Source organism: Pygocentrus nattereri, chromosome 17 (assembly GCF_015220715.1).
Source record: "Pygocentrus nattereri isolate fPygNat1 chromosome 17, fPygNat1.pri, whole genome shotgun sequence".
In the NCBI taxonomy this organism is placed as follows: Eukaryota; Metazoa; Chordata; class Actinopteri; order Characiformes; family Serrasalmidae; genus Pygocentrus; species Pygocentrus nattereri.
Genome location: NC_051227.1, coordinates 29,397,131 through 29,420,883, shown reverse-complemented (window position 1 = coordinate 29,420,883; position 23,753 = coordinate 29,397,131). Strand labels below are relative to the sequence as shown.

At 41.0% G+C, this 23,753-nt stretch overlaps 1 protein-coding gene across 6 annotated transcripts in view; it reads right to left on the bottom strand.

Moving 5' to 3' along the window:
* ankrd13b (ankyrin repeat domain 13B) overlaps positions 1–21,147 on the bottom strand; it is a 33,125-nt gene extending 11,978 nt beyond the window's left edge. For all 6 annotated transcript variants that reach the window (XM_017719193.2, XM_017719195.2, XM_017719196.2 and 3 more), the window contains exons 1-4: positions 20,691–21,147; positions 6,345–6,480; positions 3,387–3,511; positions 1,152–1,197 (exon numbers count right to left, since the gene is read on the bottom strand). In XM_017719193.2, coding sequence (XP_017574682.1) covers positions 1,152–1,197; positions 3,387–3,511; positions 6,345–6,480; positions 20,691–20,798 — 415 coding nt within the window. In that variant the 5' untranslated portion in view covers positions 20,799–21,147. The remainder of the gene's footprint in view (positions 1–1,151; positions 1,198–3,386; positions 3,512–6,344; positions 6,481–20,690) is intronic.
* Positions 21,148–23,753: the final 2,606 nt, after the last annotated feature.

Sequence of the window (23,753 nt, the reverse complement as noted above, 5' to 3'; positions counted from 1 at the left end):
AAACAATGTTTTATGTTTTATTTTATGAACTTAATAGTTTTTTGCAAATATAAGCTTATTCTGAATTTGATGCCAGCAACATGTTCCAAAAATGTTGGTACAGGAGGATGTTTACCACTGTGTTACATCAGCTTTCCTTTTAACAGCATTTAATAAAAGTTTGGGAACTGAAGACACAAACTGATGCAGTTTTAAAAGTGGACAATTTTGCCTTTGTTCTGTTATACAAGTCTTCAGTACTTGTATACTGGCAGAAAACATTAAGAAAACATCTTAACTTTGTACTGGTTTTTTTGTTGCTCAAAATAGGTATTATTTCAAAGTAGATTTATAAATCTATATTATAAATAAATATGTAAATAAATAAAGCTTTCTGTTTTTATTTGCATTTTATCTACGGTCTCAACTTTTTTGCAACTGGGTGAAGAACAAAGCCACCTAAATATTACCGGACTGGAGAAAGACTGAGCAAGATTTAGAGAGAGAGGTAGCACAACAGCCAGGAAGCATCTCTCCAGATTTTGCGCCTCTGAACAAGAATCTAACACTCCTATGGTGTTTTTTTTCTACTGGGCAGTACGGTACTGCATGGTGCAATGGAGGAGCTTCAAGGGCTCATTTACCTTTTACTTGCTGTTTGGTTTTATGTGAAGGTGACAGACAGCAATTCTGACAAGCTAGTGTTTTACATTTTTTTGCTCCTATCCAATTCTAGTGACACCACATGATAATTCTTTCATGAATAAGTGGTTTGCACCTTTACTAGCTCTATCCATACATGCTGGCTCGGCATGCTTCGTACCTCAGAATAAAGGGTAACTAAAATTCAGCTCGGGAACTCGGGTACAGTATGGCTCACTTTGCAGTGTCAATCATGACAAAATGCATGATCACGGACTTATAACAAATGTTGTACTGTATGACAGGTGACAACCTCTATAAGACTCACCTTGCTGTTGCCTAACCAGGGATTAACTCCTAGTAAATATATTTTGTGATTTTTTTTTTTTTTTAACGTAATTTGTGTACGTAGTCAAATGAAACTGTGGTCAGCTGTGAACTGGTATCACATGATTTGGGTTCTGTTAACTGTGAATTTGATGTAATCCGTGTTAATTTATATAAAACTGTTCATTTTTTTTTTTACATACCCCAGCTTGTAAACTCCCATTTCATCTCCACATAAAAGTCCTGAGCCTGAGAGAGAAGTGAGAGAGGGAAAAAAAACAGAGAGAGGTGAGAGGGAGTGAAGGAGAGAGACAGAGAAGAAAGGGACTAGAGAGAGGGCTAACGTGCAATCATTCGTCAGTGAACACAGAGCGAGCTGATGAGACAGATCAGAGTATAAGGCAGACTAGGGGAGATATTAATACATTTCTTGTGGAGAGAGATGGCACATCCATCATCACCAAAAGGAAGTGAATTTCAGGAAGTGCCCAGGGACAGAGAGAGACAGAGACACAGGATATTTGCTGTAAGAAGGAGCCGCAAGCTTTATCAGAGATTAGTCTGAGTGGCAGAAAACCAGTGTGTGTGTGTGTGTGTGTGTGTGTGTGCGTGTGTGTGCGTGCACAACACCCTTCAAAAATTCAGAATTTTCAGTACTGAAAATTCAGTAATTCAGTGAAAGTTCAGTAATATCACTATTCAATAGCGGAATTGATGTTTCCAATAGTATAAAAACAGGTCTGTTGCAAATACATGCATATATGGTTACATTATGATGACTTACAGGTTTCAAGTAATTTTTTGGACGCTTTAAAATATTAGGATATTTTAAAATGTGCTCAGAATGATGAAAGGAGATGTGGAAGATCCCATAATAACCATGAAAGCTGTATAGAACTGAGAATTAAGTTAATATCTGCAATGTCTTCAAGTTGTGATCAAATCTTAACAGTACAATTGCTATAATTACAGTCCTTGTTCTTCTCAGAAAACCTAAAATATTAAGTAAAACTAAAAATACCTTCTCTTATTTATTACAGAATATTTTGATCTACATCATTTCGATTTTTATTGAACAAACTAACTACAATGATCATGGCCTAATCTACAATATGGGTGACCTGGGTGACCAGGGGCACCAAAGTGTTGTTAAAAATAATAAATGTGTTGAAAGATTCAGTTGGTTCTAATGTACCCAGAGAACAGATTAGTCAGTCTGTGTAAGAATCCAGATGCAAAGCATCATCATTATCTGTGCCTTAAATTTGTTAGACAGTGTACATTTTGCCATCTACCAACAAAACACAAGCAAAATTGGAAGAAAATTGGATATTATTGATCTTCACAAGTGAGCTGATGCTCTTTCTTTGGCATAACCATGCAATGCTGACAAGGCCTTAGCTAGGGATCGAAACCTTGCTTTGGTTTAGGAATTTTATGAAGGATGAACTGGTTAAGTCTCCCGGAAGAACCTAGTTGTAAGGTTAGGTAATTATCAGTAGGTAAGTGGTGTTGGTGATGCAGACAGTGTTATGTTTGCAGATGTTGTGGGAATGAAGCACCACAACTCCAAAGTTCAGCATCACCATAGGATCTTAATCTGGCCTTGACAATGCTTAATGAGACAGGTGATTTAAAAAATTTGAACAGCACAACAGTAATGTACAGTTATATGAAAACGTTTGAACACCCCTGATCAAATTACACGTTTTGTTGATTTTCTAATCTAAAATAAGTTAACATCCTCTACAGGGAACAAACTTAAATATTTTTAATCTTGGTGTACAGTTTCACTCATTTACTGCACTTAATATTGGAGCAAATAAAATGGTGGTACTAGCTGTAGAGGAGACAGGCCATCCACATTTAGCATTAAGAATTCATATTGTAGCTGTTGAAACAAACCTTGTCTGCAATTTATAAACACCAGCTGTCTTTTACATTGTGTGAAATATTCATATTGAACAGACCAACAGAAATGCTTCAAGATCAGTTGGAAGAATATCATTTTTTCCATTTTCTTCCATTATAGGTAAAGAATGTTCTTTTATTTCTTCCCTAAAAAGTTACAGTTTGAAAAGAAAAGGTTTTGTTCCATCAGCAATGAAATACCAGCAGTTGTTTGATGTAAGGCAGTCACTGTTAATACAGGCTTCAGCTTTTTACCATGAAAAGTGAAAGATGCAGATGGATGACCCAGACAGAAAGTGGTCATTTTCTTGCATTGTAGGGAAACACATTTTTTACTGTACTATCTGGAATGTGGCACTCATGAACATAATCGATATTGCACAGTCTGGCCAAGACGTTACTGGCATCATTTCATGCAATGAGTGGCGGGCAGTAAACTTCTAAGGCTGCTGTTATCGCATATTTTGTGCCAGGCTTTACTGTTGTGAGGTTTTAAATTAACTGATACGTTAGTGCTGTTAACTGACCTGCTGCAGTCTCTCCAGTAGACGGGGGATGCCTGCTAGTCTCTTAGATGTGCGTTGATAGTCCCGGTGACGCAGGACCAGACGCACCAGTTCAGGATCACCCCTGCTGATGGCCTCCTGCAGCACTGAGAGAAAGAAAGAGCAACTGTTTATTGCAGCAGCAATAAACTTCCTTTATAATGCTAATCTTCTCCTAATAACCTCTTCTCCCAAGTGTACTGCCTGCACTCTAATTACTTAGCACCCTTCATGTGTTTGGAAGCGGATCCAGTGCTGTCTCAATCATCGGTCTGAAGGCAGTTTGTGATGCTTAAACATTTAAAGCAATAGTCTGGCAAAAAAAAAAATCAAATGCACATAATTTTCTCATTAACTGGAATGTAGTCAATCAGGCAAGATATGTTTGGTTTTTAAAGTTTGCCTCTTCAGTTTTGCAATAGACGACTTATGTGGCTACTGTAGCTAACAAATGATGGAGGCTTTTTCTATCTCACAATCGAGCATTGTGCAAACTGCATGCCTAAATCTTCACACATTTGCCTCAAACTGTGTTGCTTGAGTTGCTGAATATTCTCAAATAGAAATGTTCTTTTTGACACCGTCATGGAAATGGCAGGCAAAATTCAGGCATAAAATGGGTGCAACTATTGTTTTAGCAACTTGTTGCACTTTTTCTCATTTATATAGTTAGTAGTATAGCATATAGTGTTATAAATTGTTATTTTAAAATAGCTCAATGTGATGTAAAGCAAGTGTGTGATGATTTAGGCCCAATCCCATTTCACCCCTTGCCCTTCCATTCCTTATTCCTCCATTTTACGCATCGATCCCACCTTAAATGGTGCAGCAGTTACATTTGGGTGCCTCAGGTGTCAGAATTGCTGCTCCATGTAAGGTGGAACAGGAAAACTGGAACAAGAAGCTGGCGAACAGCTGACTTCAGCTTCATATCACTGAAGAATAAAGCCCAGTACCAAGGTGGTTTAACTTTGTATTTTCAATACAAGCCTGAAGCTGGGGAGAGTACCACACCTGTGGAAGACATCTTGTGTGGTGCCATTGCCGAAAACGCAGCACCCAAAGGACCTCAGCAACAACAGGCCGGTGACACTGACATCACACCTGATGAAGACACTGGAGAGGCTGGCCCTTAGACATCTCCGCCCTATGGTGAGCTCATCTATGGACCCACTTCAGTTTGCCTACCAACCTGGCATCGGGATGGATGATGCCATCATCTACCTGCTGCATGGAGCTCTTTCTCACCTGGAGAAGCCTGGGGGCACTGTGAGAATCATGTTCTTTGATTTCTCCAGTGCTTTCAACACCATACAGCCTGGGCTCCTAAAGGACAAGCTGGAACAAGCAAGGGTGGACCATCACCTAATGCACTGGATCCTGGACTACCTCACCAACCGTCCACAGTATGTGAGGACAAGGGACTGTTTGTCCGACACGGTGGTCTGTAACACAGGGGCCCCATAGGGAACGGTGTTAGCACCGTTCCTTTTCACCCTGTACACTGCAGACTTCATATACAACTCACCAAACTGCCACCTACAGAAGTTCTCTGATGACTCCGTGATCGTCGGCCGCATCACAAATGAGGACAACGGAGAGTACAGAGTACAGATTCAGGACTTTGTGGACTGGTGTCTGCGGAATCACCTACAGATCAATGCGGGGAAGACCAAAGACCTGGTGGTGGGGCACACATCCCCCTCCAGCAGTGAACATCCAGGGAACGGACATTGAAAGAGTGGAATCTTATAGGTGTGGGTGTGCACCTTAACTGTAAACTGGACTGGTCAGACTGGTCAAACACTGCTGCACTTTACAGGAAAGGACAGAGCAGACTCTACCTGCTCAGGAGACTGAGGTCGTTTGGAGTGCAAGGGCCACTCCTGAGGACCTTTTTTGACACAGTGGTGGCATCAGCCATCTTCTATGGAGTGGTCTGCTGGGGCGGCAGCATCTCCACTGGAGACAGGAAGAAACTGGACAACGTGATCAGGAGGGCCGGATCGGTCCTAGGGACTCCTCTAGACATAGTGCAGGCGGTGGGAGAAAGGAGGATGCTAAACAAGCTAGCATCCATGCTGGAGAACTACTCCCACCCCATGCATGAGACTCTGGCAGCACTGGGCAGTTCCTTCAGTGACCGGCTCCTTCACCCAAAGTGTGTGAAGGAGCGCTATTGCAGGTCCTTCCTTCCTGCTGCTGTGAGGCTGTTCAACCAGCACTGCTCCCAGTAGACCACACATGCACACAATATACACACATACAATATACACACATTCAGAATGCAAACATTTTAAATTGTGCAATATGTTCCTAAGTGCAATACAGATTTTAACTCTTATTTTATTATTATCCTTATTTTGTTGTAAATAGTCTAGAGATTTAGCTTTAATTTTTTATTATTTATAATGTTGATAATGTTTATAATGTTTCCCGTTTCTATTACTGAGTGCCTTACTCCTGTTACTCTGCTGCTGCTGTAATACTGTGAATTTCCCCACTGTGGGACTAATAAAGGACTATCTTATCTTACCCTCCTCTGCTGTCACTGCAGACTGGCAGGGTTGCCTACAGACAGGCTAGTAGTCTGTTAATGAAGTAATGTTCTTTTGTAGTTGAGAGCTGTTCCATTTCATAGGGGAAGATTTCAACCACTACACCTTATAACTCTGTTCCAAATGGCAAAGTGACACTCAAAAACCAGGGTTAAGTGTAAAAATAAGAAATGGGATCAGGCCTTAGGCATGCAGTTTGCACACTGCTAATCAGTGTAGATAAGCTCTCATCACACTAAACCATGGACACCCAACATGTCTTGGATGACTACATTTTGGTTAAGGGGAAAGTGGTGTACATTTTTAAGCATCTCTTTGAGGATGTAACCTCACATAGTAACTTGAGAACCAAAGGTGAATGGACGTAATGCTGTGGTCCTACCTGTCCAACCATTGCTGTTCTCTTTGCTGACATCAGCACCATAGTTCAGCAGCACACGAGCACTCTCCAGGTGGCCCAGAGTCACAGCCAGGTGCAGAGGAGTCCGGCCCCGCGGGTCCAGTACCTCCAGGTCCACCTAAATCAGAGGAGGAGAGAAGAAGAGAGAGCGCTGCAGTTACTTTATGGGTGCCCAGGTGGTAAACAGAGGGGGAGCCTGAGGTGAGACAGCACGATGGAGGGAGAAGTGCCAGGTGATAATTAAACCATCACACTCAAGCATGACAAAGAAAGCCTTTGCAGAAAGGCTTTGAGGGGAAGTCTTTGTGGTGTAACCCCCATGAGAAACATGAGCATTCAGACTGTACTATATTACTATATTACTTAGTAACTATATTAACCCAGTAATTGCAGTTCTCACTGGCAGTTACAAAACATGCTGTAATGGTATATTAATTACTTCTCATTCACCGTTAACTGAAATGAGCACAGAAATTCAGTCAAAAGATTCTGAATTTCCAACCTGTACCACATTTCTGTTTTTACATAGAACATATTTTTTTGCATTTTTATTTTAATTATTTTTTTTTTTTTTTGGAAAAAGTGCCGACATTGATTGCAAATGCAGTTCATGTCATAATGCTTTGGAGGTCCCTCAAATGAATTTATTAGTGCTTTGACTGTGTTGAAATGCCACTTTATAATGTGGGAGTAGTACATTTTTGATATCAAGTTTTTGATATCAACATTTCTCACTAGCAGCTCAATACAGAGCTCACAACAAGTCACATACATAGGACCAACTGTGTCCTTGTTAATTTCATAACAGCTACAGGGAAACATTTTGATTATATTAATTTAAAATATTCAAGTTGACTATGAAGCCCAGGGAAAGAGGCCAATCAATTATATAAGGTACATTAAATGTCAGCTACTCTATGCTAATAAAACATAAAGCCTTCAGAGATTCAGTATTTGGAAAAAAAAATAATTAAGCCATTTAACTATCACAGGGGCTCTGAAAGAGTTGTTACTATGCTTTATAAAAAAAAAAACATAACTCAGCCCTTATTTGTATGGGTGCTGTTATTTATGCATGCAGCACATCCCACTTGATCATATTTGATGAGCTGGCGGACTGCCTGGGATTGTGTCCACACACATTAATCCCATTGTCATGATGCAAGGTCATAATAGTAGGGAAAGGCAGGGCTGGCATGAAAATGAGGATATGTAGATGAGCGAGTGCCTCGGGAGTGTTTTCTTTCGAATAGGCTTACAGTAAGTGACTCACATAATACTGGTTTTATGTACACTCCTCAGACTGGCACATCATAATGGAAACATATTACTGCCTGAGGGCTCACTGTCTGCTGGGAGTGCTGTTCAGTTGCCTCGCAGTAGCACTGGCAGACTGCTGTATTTACACTTTATACAGTGTCTGTGTGCACTGTCTTAGTTCTTACAGTGTCTGTGTGTCTCACTGAATGAAAATTATGACTGCCTGTAAGTGCGTACACTGGCCTTTCATATTTAATGTGTATGTAACAGAAGGTATAGTGTGTTTCTGGCATTGCATACGTGTGCACCATGTTGTAGTGTGTGTTGACATACAGTAACTGTTACACTGAGTTATATGACACCATTGTTTTGCATTGAACAGAATACGTAGTGTAGGTGTGTGTGAAGAACTGTTGACCCTACAGTGTTGCACCACGTTCTACTGCTCTAATGGTTTGCATGCGTACTTGATGCAATACAGTACTTTATTTTATTTACAGTCAGAATGCCCATCATGCACAAGTTATTCAAGTTATCCATATTTCAGAAAAACATTAACTCTGAAATCTCATCTTATCTGTTTAGTCACCATAACAAGTTAAGACTGAATTGAGGATAGCTGCTATTACAGAACAACAGTTCTTTAGTTCATATACTTATTCTAACTCTAGATCAGAAAACAGTATTACAAAAACATCACAACTAGAGAAAATTGTGTCCTAACTTTGTGCCTTATTCATCAGTCTTCTAATTTTATTCTTAGATTTGTTCTTGAGAAAGATCATAAGAAAAACTCTACATCAAGTTCATGATGTGTTCTTAAACCACAGAACTGTTTGCATCTTTGTGCACTTGAGTGTGTGTAGATTTTGTTCTTGCCTAAGAACAAATCCCAAATAAGAAAACACTGGCGAGTATGTCAGAAGTCAAAAACAGCGTGAATGGGTTTTAAGAAGAAATGTCTTGGTTGGTGGATGAGGCCCATTAAGACAACTCCAGGGGTGTCTTAACTTCTGTTTTAAACTTCTGTTTGTATCATTTCAGGGAGTGACAGGCAGCACAGTTCACTATAACCACAATAATGACGCTGTGGTGAATCATTGGTTGCTTGGTATCAGATGTGACAGTTGACTGTAAACATGATCAACTAGGTAAAGATTTCTTAACTTAAGACAAGATGCTGTAAGATGAGATAGAATTCCTTAATTAAGATAAGATTTGCTTCTGTAAAACAAATTTGTGAAAATCTTACCTTGACCGGTCACATCTTAAGCCAAAAAGATTGTGTAATATGGTGACCACTTCACTGTTCTAAGAACACGAGCTGCTGCTGTGTTTGATTCTGAAATGTTCTTCTTTTTTGTCTTTTTCCTTTTCTGTTTTTGGTCTACCAGGTCTTGCATGGTTGTTAGAAGACCCATTTCTTTATATCTATATCTTTTATATACACTGCTCAAAAAAATAAAGGGAACACTCAAATAACACATCCTAGATCTGAATGAATGAAAGATTCTCATTGAATACTTTGTTCTGTACAAAGTTGAATGTGCTGACAACAAAATCACACAAAAATCATCAATGGAAATCAAATTTATTAACCAGTGGAGGCCTGGATTTGGAGTCACACACAAAATTAGAAAAAAATGGAAAAACACACTACAGGCTGATCCAACTTTGATGTGATGTCCTTAAAACAAGTCAAAATGAGGCTCAGTATTGTGTGTGGCCTCCACGTGCCTGTATGACCTCCCTACAATGCCTGGGCATGCTCCTGATGAGGTGGGGGACCTGGACTAAAGCATCCGCCAACTCCTGGACAGTCTGTGGTGCAACGTGACGTTGGTGGATGGAGCGAGACATGATGTCCCAGATGTGCTCAATCAGATTCAGGTCTGGGGAACGAGCGGTCCAGTCCACAGCTTCAATGCAGGAATGCATAGCTTCATCTTGCAGGAACTGCTGACACACTCCAGCCACATGAGGTCTAGCATTGTCCTGCATTAGGAGGAACCCAGGGCCAACTGCACCAGCATATGGTCTCACAAGGGGTCTGAGGATCTCATCTCGGTACCTAATGGCAGTCAGGCTACCTCTGGCGAGCACATGGAGGGCTGTGCGGCCCTCCAAAGAAACGCCACCCCACACCATTACTGACCCACTGCCAAACCGGTCATGCTGAAGGATGTTGCAGGCAGCAGATCGCTCTCCACGGTGTCTCCAGACTCTGTCATGTCTTTCACATGTGCTCAGTGTGAACCTGCTTTCATCTGTGAAGAGCACAGGGCGCCAGTGGCGAATTTGCCAATCCTGGTGTTCTCTGGCAAATGCCAAGCGTCCTGCACGGTGTTGGGCTGTGAGCACAACCCCCATCTGTGGACGTCGGGCCCTCATACCATCCTCATGGAGTCGGTTTCTAACCGTTTGTGCAGACACATGCACATTTGTGGCCTGCTGGAGGTCATTTTGCAGGGCTCTGGCAGTGCTCCTCCTGTTCCTCCTTGCACAAAGGCGGAGGTAGCGGTCCTGCTGCTGGGTTGTTGCCCTCCTATGGCCTCCTCCACGTCTCCTGGTGTACTGGCCTGTCTCCTGGTAGCGCCTCCAGCCTCTGGACACTACGGTGACAGACACAGCAAACCTTCTTGCCACAGCTCACATTGATGTGCCATCCTGGATGAGCTGCACTACCTGAGCCACTTGTGTGGGTTGTAGAGTCTGTCTCATGCTACCATGAGTGTGAAAGCACCACCAACATTCAAGAGTGACCAAAACATCAGCCAGAAAGCAGAAAGGTACTGAGAAGTGGTCTGTGGTCCCCACCTGCAGAACCACTCCTTTATTGAGTGTGTCTTGCTAATTGCCAATAATTTCCACCTGTTGTCTATTCCATGTGCACAACAGCTGTGAAATTGATTGTCAATCAGTGTTGCTTCCTAAGTGGACAGTTTGATTTCACAGAAGTTTGATTTACTTGGAGTTATATTGTGTTGTTTAAGTGTTCCCTTTTTTTTTGAGCAGTGTATATATTTTTCACTCTTATATTTCTTTGACATTCTCCTTCCTTATGCAAGTGCATTGTCCTATATTTAATCTTGTTGGACTTATCTCCTGAAAAATGATACCTTGCTTAACGGCTTCTTTAACTGGAAATTAAATAAATGAAGTAGGGTCTCTGACATTTGCCCAGTACTGTATATACACAGTAAACATAAATATATAGCAGAGGCAAATGTACCACAGTACTCAGTATTTATATCATTTCTAGGAAGTTCCTATAATCGCACATAGAATTCTATTACAACTATGACTAAGAATGTGAATCGTTCATGTCTGACTGATATGCAGTTTGTTAATAAGGACAGTACTGGCGTCAATACTGATACACTGAGCTCTACTGCACTGTTGTTTTGCATGCGTATTTAACCTAACATGTAATGTACGTAGTGCACTGTGGTGAGTATGTGTAAGATACAGCGTTTCTTGTGTGCAGTAAAGCTGCTCCCCTGTGCAGTATTGCTGCTCCAGGCTCCCTCCCTGAGCTCCTCCCATATTCTGCAATTAGCTGCCTCCCTCGTTAGCAGCTGCAGAGCAACAACTGGGACCTGAGCAGCCTCTGAGGAATGAAAACACAGCAGCTCACACACTGCAGGAGCACACAGGAGGGTGTGGACGAGGAGGTGCATTGCTATGGTAATAGAGGGAGCAGAGGAAGGGGTGTGAAGCAGTGGGATGGTGCAATGGAAGGAAAAAGAGAGAGGAAGTATGGAGCACAGTAGTGGTTTAAAGCAATGATGCACCAATCCAATATTCTGGATAAGGATCAGTACTACTAATCTTATTATGGAACGTGGACAGGATCTCAGGCACACATGACTGATTCACATGTAATACTATTTGCTACGGTCATAATAGAATTGCAACTGTGCAAGTTTAGAAACTTTTTAGAACAATGTATTTAAAAATAATGTCAGGGTTTTTAGATGATTAAAATAATTATGTGATTTATCATAGTCCTTTACGAAATTCACTCTTTAAACCTATATTTGAACAAGAACACTAGAATCTCTGTCAATCAAAGCAATATATAGCATGGAAACAGCTAGGCTTCAGAGTGGTACTACGGATGTTTGATTCAAACTAGAGAAATTTGTTAATGCTGTTAAAACAAATTAGATGCATTAATAATTCATCACAACACACTATCAACACACTAAATTTGACATCACTAAAGTTAGTATATAACTGACTGTCTCCACTAAGGTAAATTAGCCTCTATTGTGTATTTAGGTTTGTGTAATTTATTACAAATTGTGACACTGGAGTCAATATTGTGATTGAAAAGGTGATTCGGTGCATCCCAAGTTTAAAGTGAACAATGGTTCTCAGGTCAGTCCGCCAGGCAGCTCAACTCAAGCCCTGAGGCTGACGACAGAGAGGAGGCGACAGCTTAACACTCAGGGGAGAGGGAGAGGGAGAAAAGGGGGAGGGAGGGAGAAGAGGGGTGGGAAAAAGAGAGAAAGATGAAATTTCATGTTATGAAGGATCAGAGAGTGATAAGAGAGTGAGAAGACAGAACTATAGTCATCAATTGTTTCTGGCCTTACAATGACCCTGCTCTTTGCTATTTATAATCCACCCAGACACACACACACACACTCATTTTTGCTCACCCACCTTCTCTGCACACGCTGAACTATGGTTTCATCTTGTGCAGTACACAGAAAAAACAGCCTTTCTTGCAACTACACAGACAATGACAAATATTGCTCTTCTCATCCAAGCAGTCAGATGCTGAACATGGCAGATTGTGTGCATATTATCAACAACTGCAGATACAACAAATACAACAGCAGATTAACATTTTGCAGTAGGTTACAGAAGGTGTGATGCAAGCAATCAAATTTTATTTTTGTTTAATACAGTATGTACTGTACAGTGTTACATGGTGTACTATTATAATGGGGGACGGCCTGTTATAATATCCTTTCCACTTAGATTTCTTGAAATAGATTAATCCGATTCAACACGTCGTAAGATGAACATCAATTACTGAAAATAATAACACCTTAAGTCTTAGTCTTTGGGGAGTGTGAAACTATATGCAACTTTACATGTAGTTGAGATGCACAGTGTTTGAAAGTATAATGTTGGTTCTGGATGGGCTTTGTTTTCATATGTGGAACAGAGAACTTATGATAAAAAAATGTGTTACAATAATGAAGTATTAGTGCTTACTGCAGCAAAGGTTGAAATATTAATAGAAAGTTCATCTTTACATTACACTTATCTGGATCTCATTAACCAAAGCCTGCACTCTCCCCTACTTATAGTATACTGTTGAACATAGTGCTACCCTTTATCGCTTGCTCAAACTGCCACACGTTAACCCAAACGTTAATAGCTGTATGCTATGTTACACAACAATTCTTCCCCCTTAGCCCAAATGTTGTCAATCAGCCAAGACATTTGAATTTAAAGTTTTTTTTTATTTTTTGAACTGAAGCTGAGAGGCTAATGTACCCCACCAATTAGCATTAAAAAAGCAAACCACCTGCCTAAATTACCCACAAACCTGCCTCAAATTACATTAGGCTGTTAAGTAATAGTAGACTTGTTTATGTGGTTCCTGAGAAAAGATGAAAATTGTATAAACATAATGTTTTTGCCCAACAACCGTTTCAACATGACGCCCACCCTCCAGGGGTACATATTATCTCATCTGGAGTCTTCCCTCACATCTGAGCACACTTATTGCTTGTCCATCCCTCCTTTCTGCTTCTTTCTCCCTCTACAGTCATGGGCCTGCTGGAGACTGCATTATTGATAGTAATCTCTAGTGGAGCATCTGCTCTTGCGCTCTCTGCCTTGGCTAATGTTCTCTGGCAGCTACTTAAACCGACATCAATCTTTCATTGGGAGCCCAAACTGTGCATGTGGGAGGCAAGCAGAAGCACATCATGTGAATATATGTACATATGTGTGTGCATGTATGCACGGCTGTGTTTCTAAGAGCTGCGCAGGGGGTGCGCTTTGAATAGCACAAGATGCAATGCGTGGTTAAATAATCAAGTTATGAAAGCTGCTCTGTGTGGGCAAAAGCACATGAAGGTGAGCACAGAGGCTGTCAATTGCTATCTTCTGGATGTAAAGTAAGAGGATAAATACCGCTACCTTGAAGTGAGCAGGCCGTCTGCTCCCAGATACAGGGGAAGGTAAAGGAAAGAGAGGCACTTAAGACCATCATACAAGCTGCAGAAACAGGTGGGATCTGAGGGAGCTTGTCTCTAGGTTATGTTTGGCTTCTCTAAAAAGCTCTCTGAGTGGCGTCAGACTTCAGCAGCCATCTCTCCAGTGACCCAGCCACAGTGGAGGAGCGAGAGAGCAAAAGAGAGAGAAAGAGAGACAGAGAGAGAGAGAGAAAGAGATGGGTCTCCCCTTCCTCCTCTCTGCTTGTAAGGTGGCTGGTGTGACGCACAGGGAGCTGACCCACATCACCAGAGCAGCACTCCTGTGTCTCATGCAGAGTCTGACTTCATGAGCCAAGGCAGCAAACTTTCAAACCAAGAGGCCAAAAACAGAAAGTGTTTGCACAAGTCCCTCTCTACTGACTCCTAGCTGTCTTTTAAAATGTAGGACCTTGTTTGATGAAGAACATGAAGCTTTTCCATCCTGCTTTTTTATGGAACTTTTGGGAATGTATATAAACCTTGATGAAAAATGTACCTGAACATGTTTGGATAAGGTTGTGTTTTGGCATTTTTAAAATAGCAAAATTCTTTGAAATAAGTGATGATGTAGTGGAAACAAAAGTTATGTTTCCTTTCCATCTTATAACAATCAAGGCAGCATAACCAAAGGTATGTTTGGAGACGGAGACAATGGTCTTTCTCAATTTAACAAACAAATGCAACATCAATGGAAAACTGGATGGTTTGGTGGCTGCCACCAAAGTGGGACAGCAGCTTTAGCCCTCATTAAACGGGCCACTGCCCTCTCCATCCAGTGTCCCTGAACTGTTTGGGCTATAGCCATGTACAGATGACCAAGAGCTGTTAAAACCTCTCTACTGAGAACTACTAAGAGCTAATAAGAGCTAAAATCCCTCTTCTGCATACCTCCCACATGGTGAACAAGACTTGTGCTGTTGCTGTACAGGGACGTAGCTGACAGAAACACAGATTTTGGTTTTTTTGCCATCTCAGAAATTCACTTAAAATTTGCAAACATTTGAATAGAAATGCTGTTATCAGTACTTGTTTGTCAGGGCATGAACCATTTCATAAGTAGGAATACTGTAAAAACGTTCTCCCTTTCTTGGGTAGGAATTGCAGCCTAGATAATTGTATTTTTCTTTTTTATGTACAGTAATTAGTTTGTTTCATTTTGATTTTCAGTGTATATTTCACTACATTAGAAGATGGTTAGTTCAAATTAAAGAAACTAAGGAAAGAAAATAAAAATCTATCTTTGCCATCTTATATTGGTTGTTCTGTGTTTTGGTCTGGCAATTGAATAGGTGAGCTTTTTATGTGCAGCCACTTTTTATTTTATGCCCACACCCCTGAGATCATAACATGGGCCAATATCACCCTATATAACAAAATGTAACTACAACCGGTTACATATCACAGAGGACGTTTACAGCTTTAGATCTTACTTTCACTTTTTCATGCCTTGGGATCCATGACTCACCATACTGTTGGAATTTTTCTAATTTCACATCAAAATGATTTAGAAAATATAATACACATCACATCCTTTGTTCTATGGGACTAAACTCATAGATGTAACGACTGACAGATACACCAATACGGAGAGTGAAAAAAAAAACCCTTGTTATTAGCAGGTTTAGCTAGATTTGGGTTGGAACTGGACTACGGCAGGAAAATAAATCTCAAACATTCAATGAGAAGCAAAAATACTGGTACAATAAAGTGAAAATAGTCATTTTTGTTACACACTATATGGACAAAAGGTTGTGAACACCTGACCACCACATCTATATGAACTTGTTTGGACAGTGAATTCCAAAACTATGGGCATTAATATGGAATTGGCTCCCCATTCCAATTAAAACAGCCTCCACTCCTCTGGGAAGGCCTTCCACAAGATTTGGGGCCTCTATGGGCATTTCTGTCATTCAGTCAAAAGAGCATTTGTGAGGTCAGGCACTATATGTTGGATGAGAAGGCCTGGCTTACAGTCAGCGTTCCAGTTCATTCCGTAGGTGTTCAGTGGGGTCGAGGTCAGGGCTCTGTGGAGACCACTGGAGTTATTCTACACTAAACTTGTCAAACCATGTTTTCCTGGCATCCACCAAACCCAGATTTGTCCATCAAACTGCCAGATAGTGAAGCGTGATTCATCACTCCAGAGAATACGTTTCCACTGCTCCACCGGCGGTGTGCTTTTTTGGGTGTCATAATAAACAAGTCTGTGTGCAGCTGCACAGCCATGAAGCTCCCAATACACAGTTCTTGTGCTGATGTTGCTTCTAGAGGCAGTCTGGAACTCTGTAGTGAGTGATGCAACAAAGGATAGTTGAGTTTTTACATACTATGCACTTGGTGGCCCCTCTCTGTTAGTTGGGTGGTCTATAGCTGAGCTGTTGTTCCTCCTAGATGCTTCCATTTCACAATAATAGCACTTACTGTTGACAGAGGCAGATGAAGTGGTTGGTTAGTGGTTAGTGTAGTGGGTAACACCTCTGCCTTCTACGCTATAGACTGGGGTTCAATCCCCCACCAGGGTAAACACCCTACACTATACCAATAAGGGTCCTTGGGCAAGACTCCTAACACCACCTATGCCTACCTGTGTAAAATGAGCAAACTGTAAGTCGCTCTGGATAAGAGCGTCAGCCAAATACCATAAAATGTAAATACATCTGCAGCAATGTTGAAATGAAGCAGGCCAGATATTGTGAAAAAACTGCTGTCAGAAGAAAACCTTGTTTCTGCATTTTTATATGTGTATACACACACACACACACACATATTTTTTGTCATTTGTTTTGTGAACTTCATTGATTTTAGGCAAGCTTAAGTATTGGTACAAATGAATGAATGACAGATGAGTCTAATTGCTCAGGTGTTTCATGGTTCACCTTAATTGTAAATGCATTAAAGAGCTGTGAATGTGCAGGGTTATTTGTAATCACTGGAGTTTGCATTTGGGTTCATATAAGGTACAAAATAGGTGAAAGAGTAGAGAATTGACTATGATGGGAAAAAGAGCAGCTTTGAACATGAATTGCCATGCCAATGGTGAATCTCCTTTGAGAAAGATTAATTTTATTCTGTGCGTTGGCTTACTTTGGGTCTGAGAAACTAGCCCTATATGGTTAGAGCATGTTTTCAGTCGCTGTCCTGCATGTCCAGCCACTCTCCATTTCCCAGCATTCAGATGATGTCATCTATGCTCTTTTCAGCCTAGTGTGTTGCCCAGAGCTGTGGAGCAGAGATAAGGCACTGGGGAAGTGCTGGAAACCAAAGTAGGAAAAGGCTCAGTTCATTCCATGAGACCGTAGAATAACGCACAAGCTCTATGTGCTTTTTGCATAGTCAAATTAGAATAGGGGAACTTGTTTATTGGCAACACAAAATACCATGATGACTGATGGTGAGCTGCTTATCAGGAAGTGGTGTGTGATGCCATGAAGCAAATGTCAGGGCTCCATTAAGTCAAATTGTGGTCTAGGTCAAAAGCTCATCTTCAAAGCATTCACAGTTGACAGGTTTTACAGAGCTTCTTTATAGTGTGTGTGTGTGTGTGTGTGTGTTAATGCTTGTGTTTTTGTGTCTGTTCTTCCAATGTTGGCAAATTCAGACCATAAGCCGTAATGAAATCAGATATGATCCTCAAAGTACCTTTCATTTCCTCATTTCCAAATCAGTGACCCACACAGTCACAACATATTGCAGGCTGGTCTGTGCAGACATCTTTTCAATCTTTGAGCTCCGGCAGCTGCTGTCCCACTCATCCCACCCTGTCTGTTAAAAGCTTTCAGTAAGTTAACTAAATCTCAGGCTACTCTCTCCCAGGCCTCATCCCTAGTGACAACATTCTGCAATTAGTGTTGGGTTTCATGATGCAGTAGTAGTGTGGAGGAGAACAGCTGGAGTGATGGAAGCCTGAGGAAAAGAGTGGGATGAAATAAACTCTGACTGGACAGATACGAGCAAAAGCATCTAAGCCTTTTGGAAGACACATGAGAAACGAGCCTGAGTGCAGACAAAGGTATTCAAGCTGCTGCTGACTTCACATGAACATGATTCTAACCATTTCTCTTCTTAGATCACATGCTTCTGGGTGCAGTTTTTTTCTTCCCTTTTTTAATAACTGTGATTTTGTTGAATTGGATATATTAAACAATTCGTCCCTCTCCTCTGCAGCTCCTGCCTGTTTTCTACCCTGTGCTGTTTTCCAATCCATCATCTATTTCCTTCTTCTCTTCTGCAGACTGTCAGCTGTCTACTCCATCTCTCTGCTTTGCTTTTATGGCACTGTCAAGGCAAACTGCAAATTTAGCTCTCTCGACTGACTTATTTTCCTCCCCTACCCTCAAATTCATCTCTTTGCAATTCATGTCCTCCCCCCTCCTTCTCTTCCTCCTCCCTTCTGGCTTGTGTTTTGCCCCCTCTGTTCTTTTTCTGACACCCAACACCAGTCACGTAATCCTGTGTGTTGCTGCACTACCTTTGTCTTTGTCAAACTGCATAGCATGCCGTCTTTCCTAAACTCCTTTGAAGATACCATCACGATAGTTTTGAGTAGTGCTGGGTGATACGTTGTCTATGCCGCTATACTGACGTACAGTGATAAAATAGCCTGTCCATGTTGCAGAATGGTTTAGTTTCAGGTTTTTTTGCTTTATTTCATTTTGTGTGCTTTACTCATGGCATCCAGGCACTCACAGCTAACTGTAATGTATGTCATCTGTGGAGTGAAAAAATTAAAATACAATTTTAAAAAGTATTTTTTTTCTGTAAATATCCTTTCTGTCTAGTTAAGATTCAAGATTCAAAACAGAAAATAATTTGATATTGAATTTATCAATATCACCCAACTCTAGTTCTCACCACCCTACACATTCACACTCCACACTGTGTCCCAGCCCTGAAGGAGATGATCTCGACTTATTGTCACTCTGAACCATGAGTGTACCTTAATCTCTTGAGCCTGCACTCGATGCCAACTGTGACCAGATTATGCTGTCAATAGCCAGTAAATCAGATAAAGCACAAGTGCATTATATCACAGCAATAATCAGCAGGGTTACCTCTTGAATTATAGCTAGTGACCAGGACCATAAAGCTATGTTCAGTGACGGATGCAGGAGTTGAGGTTTAGTGTGTGGGATCCAAACCACGCAAAAGCCTTTAGTGCACCAAAGCAACTTAATTCAGAAGTGCTACAATTAGCTCGATAATCAAGGATTTTGTTTTGCAGTGAAACACCCACATACATGCACACTAGTGAAGACACACGCAAGTGAGCACACCTGCCCAGAGTGGGGGGCAGCCCTATCCACGGCGCCCAGGGAGCAGTTAGGGGTTAGGTGCCTTGGTCAAGGGCACTTCAGTCACGTATCAAACTGGCGACTTTCCGGTCACAAGACTGGTTCCCTAACCTCCAGCCAACGACTGCCCCAGTTACGACTGTATCGTAATATAATAATAATATGATTTGATGCATATTTATTCCTGAGGGGTTGTATAGAGTGATTGAGTAGTTTGAGCACAACAGCCCACTTTTAGATAGGCTATCCTATCTGAAAAAGAGTTCATTTTAATGTGTAGGAGTTTTTAAAGAAAAATATCAGATAGCTATTGGTATTGGCTGATACACAGGGTTTCAATATCAGTATCTGAAAAGAAAAAGTGGTATCATTCAACCTCTATCACTAATATAATTTACAGTGAACTCACAGATTAAAACTCATCTCCCAGAAAATTATACACCAACGCAAATGTGTAAAAATCAAATAATACACACCATTCAACATGGTATCTTCCTCTTCCTCCACCCACAGGATGAAGAACACATTATCTAACATGCAAAGCTTTATTCATCTACACTCTCTTCCATATTCTAATCTTTAGTGAGTATATCAGGTGATGTGATGAGAAGATTACAGAACCTAAATAGAAGAGTTCCATGCAGGAAGCTGTTTTGTATCTGTTATCCTCCATCTGCCTGTCTGCTGTCACCTTCTTTTACTGCTTAATCAGTCACACTTCTGCTCTTTCATTTTACAAACTGTGCTTTCATTGACAATTGCACACTGCAGGTTAATGACAGGCTGAGTGATGATCCTTTGCGTGCTAAATGAGCATATGAACGGGGCTCATGAGAATGACAAACCCACCTTTTACTGACAGACCCTCTGATGAATGTGTTGAGATGTGCTGCATGAGTGGAAAACGGGGGTTGATGAAGCATCACTCAAGCAGCCATTGTCCCCTGCCTTTCTCTCTCTCTCTCTCTCTCTCTCTTTTACATCTCTAATTCACATCATTTTAATAATTAGGCAAATATTCAGCGTCTCACAGCCGCAGTAAAATGTCAGGTACTGAACATTAGTGCAGACACAGGGTGTACGAGATCTCCACAGCCATTGATGCACTCTTTTTGAACGCTCCAGAAGCTAATGAAGGGTGATAAGTTGACGGTTGAGAAAAAAAGGCAGGAGGGCTACTGAAGACAGTGCAGCACTCAGGATGAACTAGGGCTGCGTCCAAAACCGCACACTGAGTGTCAAAAATAGCATACCGCTGTTAGAAGTGCATTCATTACTATAATATGTACAGCAGACTTGGTATGTGATTTTGTTCGGAGCCTTGTTTAAAAAATAACGGTCAGCAGTCGATCACTGGAGCCATGTTGTGCTATTACCAGTCATTTTTGTGTAGCTTAACATCGAATAACATGACAGACGGACAGTGATGTTTTAGCGAGGCGAACTAACAGTCCAGTAGGCTAGCTAACTCTGTGGCACACCTATACGAGAGATTAGCCCGGCGGCCATGGCCCACTCCCCGCAGCTCTCTCCCCCACCAGCCCCCTCACCTGCTCGCTGGCCGAGAGCTCCTTCTCCAGCTGCCGGTGTTTGTTGTGCCAGACGAGGTAATGGAGGCGGTAGCGACTCTTCTCCGGAGTTTTCTTGGCAGAAATCATGATCCTCGGCGCATAGTTTGCTGCCCGTCCGTTCGTTTTCGTCCTTTTTCTTTAAGCTACTTTGAGAAGAGACGGGCTATTTTATCGCCAGCGCTCCTGTTAAGAGAATTTTTCTCCCCTCCCGCAAGCAGCACAGCCTCCACATAGTAAAGTCCAAATACGCGAAACGTCTAAAAACTGTACATGGTTTGCCAGCTAACTCGTAGCCAACGCCATCTGCGTGGTCTCTCGCTCTGTCTCTCTCTTTCTCTTTCTCTGCACGCAGCCTGTCACTTTCCTTAAAAATAGGGGAAAAATCACCGCCTATGAGCGAAGACTCTCTCTCTCGTTCTCCTACCAGCGATCAGTGATCAGGTCTCTCTCTCTCTCTCTCTCTCTCTCTCTCTCTCTCTCACTGCGCCCTGCACCACAGTGCGTATTCAAATAGGCAGATACAGCACAGATAGCCTATTGGGCAAAACCGTTCTTCATATCTGAGCATCATAACAGGCGCTAATCACTTTAAAGGGGAAATCCATCGATCTGACTATCTGTACAAAATCAAGTCGCTGGGTTGTTATGAAAGTCATTGAGGGTGTTTTGATGTGAACTGTAGAGAAACTTACAGACTTTCAGAGTTTTTTATTCATTGTTGATAATGGTAACCGAGAGGTTGCCACGTCTTTTCAGAGGTGTAGCTTAACGAATTACATTTACTGTCGTTACTGTACAGTTCATTTTTACCTGTAACGGTACTTTTGGCTGTACAATTAAAACATAGTATTTTTACATTTATTTATTATTTTAAATGTACTATATTGTTTTTGTCGCAGCGTAAAAATGAATTGTGTGCATATCAGCTCATAAACCAGTTATATAAAAAAAGCCCTAAATTTAAAAGATTCTCCAATCAAAAAGCAGAGCAGCTTCTCACAGCTTAACTCCAGCCTAACCCTAGCTGCACTGGTACTGTGTTAACTATTTTCTTTGTTTTAGAATAAAATGACGGCTCTTTATTCAACTTAAAATGTCTGTGAGCTACTTTAGTTAACAGGTGTCAACCTGTATAGTTTACCCATGTAAAATATAACTTGTTTTATTGCACCTTTGAAGGAAATTCACATGTCTACAACCTCTAGACAAAAATTCTGTTGGTCTTTTGTTTTTTAAAACGTAACCTTTCAACTGAACTCCACAGCAAAACAAACACAGCTCTTCCTTTAGTGCTCCTTCAGAAGCTCTGTCCCCCAGATTCACGGACTTGCATTGCCAAGGGGAACAACACGTTTAACGTCTTCGTTGACAAAACCCTTCACAAATGTACAAATATCATGACATAAAGAGTGAATAACACAGCAGGTGATGTAGATATGTCAGCTGGGTTGTGACTTAGCAAAATTGTTGCTGCAAAGCTAACCACGTGTGATCACAAACATAGGCAAAACAATACTGATGTACTGGTTCTGTGTGACAGCAAAAATAACAATGTCACCCAGCAGAAACAGAGCTACCTCCTCATCCCTTTCCACACCTTTCAGCTCTCGATGAAGCTGAAGTCAGCTTCTTTTTCGCCAAAATCTTCTTCGAATTGTTCCATTCAGGGCCGCCTGGAACCACAATGGCGAGCGGGCATTCGCCCCCTCACTTTTCAAAGCACTGGGGTGACGCCTCCCTAATTTTGGAATTCAGGACGTGCACATTAAAATCTCCACTTTCCCTAAACTGCATGAAACGCTGAGCAGCACAAACAAGCAGAGTAAAAGGGGGAGATCATCACTGAGTCTGACCTCTTACTGCACCTTTAATGGCCCAAACAGTGATCTGATCAGACTGTGGGTGGAGAGTTAAGCTCTTCTGTCATGTAATTAACTATGTGAGCACACTGTGATCTCAGACTGGACTGTTTTTCTCGCAAAATATGTTTTGCTTGAGTTTTGTCTGTACAGATTATTTTTAATAATGTAGGAGTCAACTTAGAAATATTGTCAGTTTGTGATTGTGGACACACAAAAGAGTAACTCCATTACTCAAGTTGCCTATGGCAAGTATTACTAAGGCTGATGTCCTGATCCTTTTAAAAGTCTTCTTGAGCACATAAACAGGGAAATCCTTTGTGATTTCTACAGTAAAAGTAAAAACATTAACAAATTTATGTCCATGTCTGAAATTTAATTTGGTCCATGTGCTCCCTGAGCCTTTGTGAGCAATCGTCAGATTATATCTAAACTGATTTACCTATGCGGGCAAAAAGTGAGTTTTTATCACTTAATTTATCATATTAAATCTGGCCGCTGGTCATATGGGACTACTGAACTTTAACAATCCAAATTTAATTGTGAATAAAAGTATAAAACTGGCATATGGTTTCTGTTTGTCCAAGTTAAAACTCGACAGAGCATGCATTTTTTTCAACTTTAGCTGTTAACAGTATAAACAAATTGCTACAGAAAATTACTGTGAGTGAAATAATAAATCAATTTACACCCAAGTATGACTATTTTCATGTGAGGATCTACTAAATAATGTGTTGAAACTATGCCAAAATAATGGGCTAACTACTAATGAGGGCCTAATACGCAGAATAATTACTTTCTTTAAATTCAATAATTAATTATAACATTAACATAGTACCTTAAAATCCCCAAAGAAATAAAGTCATCATTTCAAGATACTTAGTTGTTCTTCTGCCAGAAATAGAAAGAGTAAAAAAAGAAACCCATAGGTGTCTATAGTATCAATATGGCCATGCTTAATGGGTTCAACTTCAGTCCAAGCATGAAGTAATGTTGTTTCCCTGACCTGAACATAGCACTGCTCTTTCTGAAGAACAGTAAAGATCAAGTAACCACCAAGTATGTCCAGGCTATATCTGTTATCAGCCACATTTTCTTTACAGTTTACATCTGAGTGCAACCAAATAATAATCATAATAATAATACTATGAAATACTGCATCCAGACCAACTTTATGCACTTA